The sequence below is a fragment of the Tinamus guttatus genome, unplaced genomic scaffold (assembly GCF_059628265.1).
Source record: "Tinamus guttatus ecotype Peru unplaced genomic scaffold, ASM5962826v1 Tinamus_guttatus_pri_ptg000459l, whole genome shotgun sequence".
Taxonomy (NCBI): Eukaryota; Metazoa; Chordata; class Aves; order Tinamiformes; family Tinamidae; genus Tinamus; species Tinamus guttatus.
This window is the reverse complement of record NW_028288993.1, coordinates 3,829,665-3,835,715: the sequence shown is the minus strand read 5'-3', so window position 1 is coordinate 3,835,715 and position 6,051 is coordinate 3,829,665. Positions and strand designations below refer to the sequence as shown.

Here is a 6,051-nt window from a genome sequence, read left to right as displayed (position 1 = left end):
TCAGAAGTGATGGACAAAGAAAATGCTCTGGTATTTTGATGTAGTGATGATGTTGATATTCTAAACAAAAGAACATTTACTTTATGTGTGAAAGGACTGCAGGATTAAGTGATTGAAGGCAGAATATATTCTAGTTATTCACTACACACTTGCATTCTAATGTGCTGTTGGATTATTTTATTCCTGTGCATAAGCAAAAAACACAACGAAATTCCTGTCTAAGAGGCTGTTGTTTTCATTCACTTTGTTGCTCATTGCATAATTTCAGAGGCAGGTTTACGGCAGCCTACTAAAAGCAGTAGCAGGCCCTGCAGCAATGAGGTGCCTGTTAACCACCATGGGGTTTGGTGTTGATGCCACTTTCTACTGGCAGCCCTTCTAACTTTATTTAAGTTTCTAAAGTACAACTGAAAAGCATTATAAGGAGCACCATGTAAATGGCACTAAATGCACTGGGAGCAAGCAACTTATCAGAAAGATGGGCAGGTGCCAGCTAAAGCCCCATATGATTGATTTTCCACGGCTAAAAAGGCAACTATAGCCATCTGGGGTTGCCAGGTTTATAAAAAATGCAGCGAATGCAAACTACTGGCTTTAGTTACAAGAATAGTAGTTTCTTCGAATGACATAGAACATGGTGTTCAGTTATCAGTGTGTGATCTTTGGCTCTTTGAATGGACATTTACACTTCAGGCACTAGAAAATTAAGAATCATCAGAAAAACATACTGAGCCAGTGTATGCATGCACATGTGTGCATGTATGTGATTGAGCTTGGGACTCGGGCTTGTTTTAATGCAGGCCTACCATTCAAGTCAGATATGCTTCTTAGATGTAGGCATAGATAACACAAAATGGGTCAAAGCTAGCATAGTTACTCAAGTGAGTGCTATCTGTGGGTACTAAAAAGCCTCACAGAATCAGAATGGGTGGAAAAAAAGATAAGAATCAGCTGAGCATCTTATGATGCTCCCTAGCCAACAGCATTAACGCGCTTTCTAGATCATCCTATAATAGAAAGTGCAGTGTTGCAGTTCTTTGCCGCAGGGCCCATAGCATACCGTTGTTACAACGGCTCAAGTCCCACAGCGGTGCCCTTCCTACCTCTTTCCTTGCTCTAGGAAGGTCAGAAGCTTTTGCTTTGTTAAACCACATTATAATCCTGAGAGCATGACACCAAACTTGCACCAGACTGTCCATGACATGATACATGGAGTAATCAAATGAGTAGTTTCAGAAGCAGAGTTAAAGGGCTGTGTTAGCCAAGAGATGTCATCTTTTGTCTGTGGTTGTGTCCTGTTGATAAAAGAGACTTTTTTTTCAAGGGAAAATAATATTTTCAGGCTGCAAAACTACATAATGATCAAAATAAGTGTTTATGGTAATTTATGCATCTCTCTCATAGACTGTCAGTGCACACCGCATATCAAGCTGAACTATCTTTTTGTTGCAGAACTTCACAAGAGAGGGATCACAGAGGCTGAACCTTTTGCATTACCCTTACATCTTAATGAGAGGGCAATCACTGCTAGCTCTTCTCAGTGCAGTATTGGTGCCCTGTCCTGAGAAGCTCTAGTGCCATCCAGAGTACCTTGTCACCAAAGCTAATTCCCTACTATTAATTTGCTTTGTTTTCTCACCGTTTTGTTGCACTAGTGTTTTGAACGGAACCAGATGTGCTTTTGAGACAGAGACACCTAAACACGAGGCTAAGTTCGCACTTCTTTAGGAGCAGGAACTGCAGGGAAGCGCAGAACAGCTCCAGCTCACACCCTGCCTGCTCGCTCGGAGCCTGCGGTGGCCTGAAAGCTGCAGCCCGGGCTGATTGACCTGCCGGTGTCACCGCCAGCTCCGGGTGCTGCTCCTGTCCCCGAGCTGGCTCCCCAGGCCTGCTCCACACCTGGCTCGTGTCCAGTGAGGACACCCCTTCCCCAGGCCCAGCCCTCCCCGCGGCCCCTTTGCTCACAGGAGCCCTCAGCTCGTCACACCGGCCCAGCCCCGCCATGTCTCACAGCTCGGGGCTGCGTGATAGACGAGACCACGGCCACGGCCAGCGCGGCCCGCTCTGCTCCCACGTGCACCTATGAGAGCTCCGAGCCGCGGCGGGAGGGCTGTTCCTGTCAGCGCGGGGGCCAGGCCGCAGCTCCGGGCTCAGGATGCTCCGCTGCTCCCCGTGACGCCGCGGGGGCGGCACCGGCACCGGAGGGGCCCGAGCCGCGGGGCGGCGCTGGGGGGAGCGCGCCCTCCTGCCGTGCCGGGCCGTGCCGTGCCGGGCCGTGCCGTGCCGGGCCGTGCCGTGCCGGGCCGGGGAGGCGCCACGCCGCTCGCCCTGATTGGCCGCCTCTTCACCTCGGCCCAATGAGCGCCTCGCGCCGCGGCTCTCCCGCGGGTGAGGTCACTAGCTCCTTGTCCAATGCGGACGGGCGGCTGAGCGGAGGGCGAGCGCGGATTGGTCGGCGGCGGCGCTGGCAGCGGGCGATTGGCTGGCGTGGCGGAGGGCGGGCGGCGGCAGCGGAGCGGTGAGGGGCGGCAGGGCCGGCGGCGCCGGGCGGGCTGGGGCGCGATGCGGGGCGGCTGCCGCCTCCTCCCGCTGCTGCTGCTGGCGCTGCTGCGCGGGCCGTGTCGCGGCCAGGGGGCCACGCCGGGCGCTGTCACCTGCGGCTCGGTGCTGAAGCTGCTGAACACGCGGCACAGCGTGCGCCTCCACTCGCACGAGGTCAAGTACGGCTCCGGTGAGCAGGGCCGCGGCGGAGCCGGCAGCGGTTGAGGGGCCCGGGAACGGAGGCGGCAACAGTGAGGGGACAGGCGGAGAGGGAGGCTGCGGAATGGCGGGGAGGGGAAGCGGGGGGCTGCGAAATGGCGGGGGGTGGGCGGTGAGCGGGGGGCTGCGAAATGGCGGGGGGCGAGTGGGACAGGGCGATGGCGGGGGACAGAGGGCGGGAAAAGGCTCGGAGCTTCCCCGTGTCCCTGGTGTGGGGACAGCGGCAGCCGCGCCGGGCTCGTGCGGACTCCTGCGTAACCGTCAGGCCGGGAGGAAAGCGGCGCAGGGAAGGGAGCCGGGGCCGGGCTGAGGGAAGGGCTCCGCGCAGCGCGACCGGCGCGCTCTGCCCTCCTGCCTGCGGTGACCCTGCGCCACGGGGATGGACGGGCCTCCGGGGGCCTCCTCGTCCCCGTTCCGGCAGGGGAGAGGCCGCCGAGTGCCTTGTTTGCAATAGTTCTTCATGGGCAGAACTTGTGTGTGCGCTGTGACTGCGACAGTTGCACCTCCAAACACACGCTCTGCTCTAAAGTCCCGGGGTACCTGCGCTCCCCTTGCCGTCAGCGTGTGGGCTGTGACAGCTAAGCACCTTTGATCGTGAAGGCATTAAAACGTAAAGGCAGATTTCTTTAGATACCAACATTTTTTTCTTCCTCTTTTCAGTTCAATTTGCACCGATAAGGATACAGAATTAGAGACCGTATAAAACAAGGAATCTATTGAGACTGAAATACTCTTTCTCATAGTGTGTTTCAGAAATTTTTGTACTTGCAAAAGTGGGTTAATCCTCCCGCTATTTAATCCTTTTGAAACAGGAAGCGGGCAGCAGTCAGTGACAGGAGTCGAAGCTTCAGATGATGCCAACAGTTACTGGCGGATTCGTGGGAAAAGCGATGGCAGCTGCCAGCGAGGAACACCGGTGAAATGTGGGCAAGCTGTACGGCTCACCCACGTTAACACGGGAAAAAACCTGCACACTCATCACTTCCCATCACCACTCTCCAATAACCAAGTGAGTTATCCTAAATGTTAAACTTTTGTTTAAATTGTCCGTGATATTAACAATGCTTCTCCACAGGTTTTCATGGTTTTGACAATTCCACCTTGGGTATCAGCTGCCTGAAAAAAATGTGTCTATGCATATGTCTTAAGTGCATCTTGGAATGTTTTTAAGGAGCTTTTTTTTTTTTGCTTTTTTGTGCATAATGAAATCTAATCCGTGATTTTTGTTTTAGCAGAAATTCATTTGCTTTAATGGAACGTTCTTTTTAAGTGTAATTGAACTATTTGAAGGAAGACTGCAAAAAAAAGTTGATCACTCAATTGAAAGCTCAGTATAATTAGGTAAAAAAAAAAGAATATGATTACTTAAACTGTTGGAATTTTGGAGTAAAAACATATTATGCTGAGAAACTATTGCAATTATAAATATGATGTAGTTTGTACTACAAAATAATATGTCTGCAGTTATAAATTTTATGTAGTGCAAAGACTGCAAGCTGTATCAACATCAGTTTTGTTTTGATTTTTTTATCTTCCCTGAAGGATTGTTCTGATGTCCGTGCTCACAGGCTTTCTTTTATTTAATTGTAATTCATTTGTAATGAGGTTTGTGCTTTGTGTTCAGCTTGTAAGGGGAGTAAGTTAGTTGCTTCTGAATTTGACAGCTCCATATGAAGCAGTGTGATGACACCTTATGTTTCCTCTCCCTCTTTATCTTTAAACTTTCTACTGACTTCGCTTGATGTTTTTGTGTGTGCCCTGGGGTATTTCCTTACATTTTCACTTGAGGAAGTTTGTGTCTCTAACAGGAAGTAAGTGCCTTTGGTGATGATGGTGAAGGAGATGACCTGGATATATGGATTGTGCAGTGCAGTGGGACACACTGGGAGCGGGATGATGCCGTGCGCTTCAAACACGTAGGAACTGACGTGTTCCTTTCAATAACTGGGGAGCAGTATGGGCATCCGATTAGAGGCCAACGGGAAGTTCATGGCATGGCTACTCCTAATCACCACAACTATTGGAAAGCAATGGAAGGAATTTTCATCAAACCCAGTATGGACCCTGCAAAACACGATGAGCTCTGAATTGGTCAGAGGATCCAAAATGCTTCTGTTTACTCCAATGTTGGGAGATGCTAATCCTTGGTCTCTTATAAGTCCTGCCTTGTCTAGGTGACTGACTTTCTGTATTACTGAAGGGCATTAGTTCGTTCTAGGAATGCAGCACTTCTGTGAGGAATGGCATCTGCCAGGATTAGACACTGAAAGTTGGCAAAATCCTCCCTGAATTTTCGACTTTAGTTGTTGAAATTAGTCCATGTTTCTGTTAGTTTTCACTGTAATTTGTTTTACTTGTCACTTTTTCTTAAATTCAAAGGAAATGAAAAAACTAAAGTAATGGATATTTGTAGTCTGAAGTACAATAAAAACTTGTATTTTGTTGTTTTTTCCCATTGTAATTAAATATTGGAAAACTTATAATTGCTTCTTAGTGAGAGAACAATACGAATGAGGAGATGGAGTAAGCCTAGAAGGGGGAAAATTGTTTTCAAGTATGGTGTCTTGAATGATTTTGAGTCAGTGGTTCAGCCTTCCTGAAAAACATTTGTGGTCACTTGAAAATCACTTCCAGCATCTTTTTTATGATTTTCAATGTGTACTATATTGGAGAGTTGCAAATATGTGTGTTGGAATAAGAATATTTTGTTTTCACTTTCTTTTAATCTCCTTTTCCCCAAGAAGTTCAGATTCTTATATTATACAGTGGCAATACTGCTAATTATCCAATAGTGAGACTGTTCTGTTCCAAGAACTGGGCCAGAAATTTGCTGTTTATAAAATCCTAATATTAATTAAACAAACTTCTATGTGGTCTGAAGGAACCGTTGAATCTGGCTTATGTTGTACTTGCATGCCCCTTTGCAAGACCAGTAGGAGAATCTAGATGAATAAATAACAGGTTATTTACCCATTTGGGTGTTTTTGTTTGGATCTAGAAAAAAGAAAGAAGAAGTAATCTTGGCGAATGATTAAGTCCTGGCTTTCTGATGTCGTAGTATGCTCTGTGGTGCTAGCAAGAAGTTTGTTTCATTGAACAACTTATTTGAATTTATGTGCTCCTCTACCCCTGTAAAAAAAAAAAAAAAAAAGGAACAAAACTAACTCTTGAACATGTTTGTTAAACATTGTTACCTGAAATGCTGATTAAAATTCAAAATAACATGAAATGTTTATTTGCTATAAAGGGAAAAGCTCACCAAAGGAGAGTGTTGCCTCCAGGAGTAAATGC

General features: G+C 47.8%; 1 protein-coding gene across 1 annotated transcript; it reads left to right on the top strand.

The window, feature by feature from the left end:
• The first annotated feature begins 2,525 nt into the window (after window positions 1-2,525).
• SDF2L1 (stromal cell derived factor 2 like 1) lies at window positions 2,526-5,644 on the top strand. Its single transcript, XM_088532331.1, has 3 exons — window positions 2,526-2,731; window positions 3,573-3,769; window positions 4,569-5,644. Exons 1-3 carry the CDS (start codon window positions 2,563-2,565, stop codon window positions 4,845-4,847), a joined length of 645 nt encoding a protein of 214 aa, XP_088388457.1. The 5' UTR covers window positions 2,526-2,562; the 3' UTR covers window positions 4,848-5,644.
• Window positions 5,645-6,051: the final 407 nt, after the last annotated feature.

Coding starts and splice junctions, on each gene's coding strand:
- SDF2L1 (XM_088532331.1), top strand. CDS start 2,563: ATGCGGGGCGGCTGCCGCCTCCTCCCGCTGCTGCTGCTGGCGCTGCTG. Junction 2,732..3,572: donor CGAGGTCAAGTACGGCTCCG/GTGAGCAGGGCC, acceptor CTTTTGAAACAG/GAAGCGGGCAGCAGTCAGTG. Junction 3,770..4,568: donor CACCACTCTCCAATAACCAA/GTGAGTTATCCT, acceptor TGTCTCTAACAG/GAAGTAAGTGCCTTTGGTGA.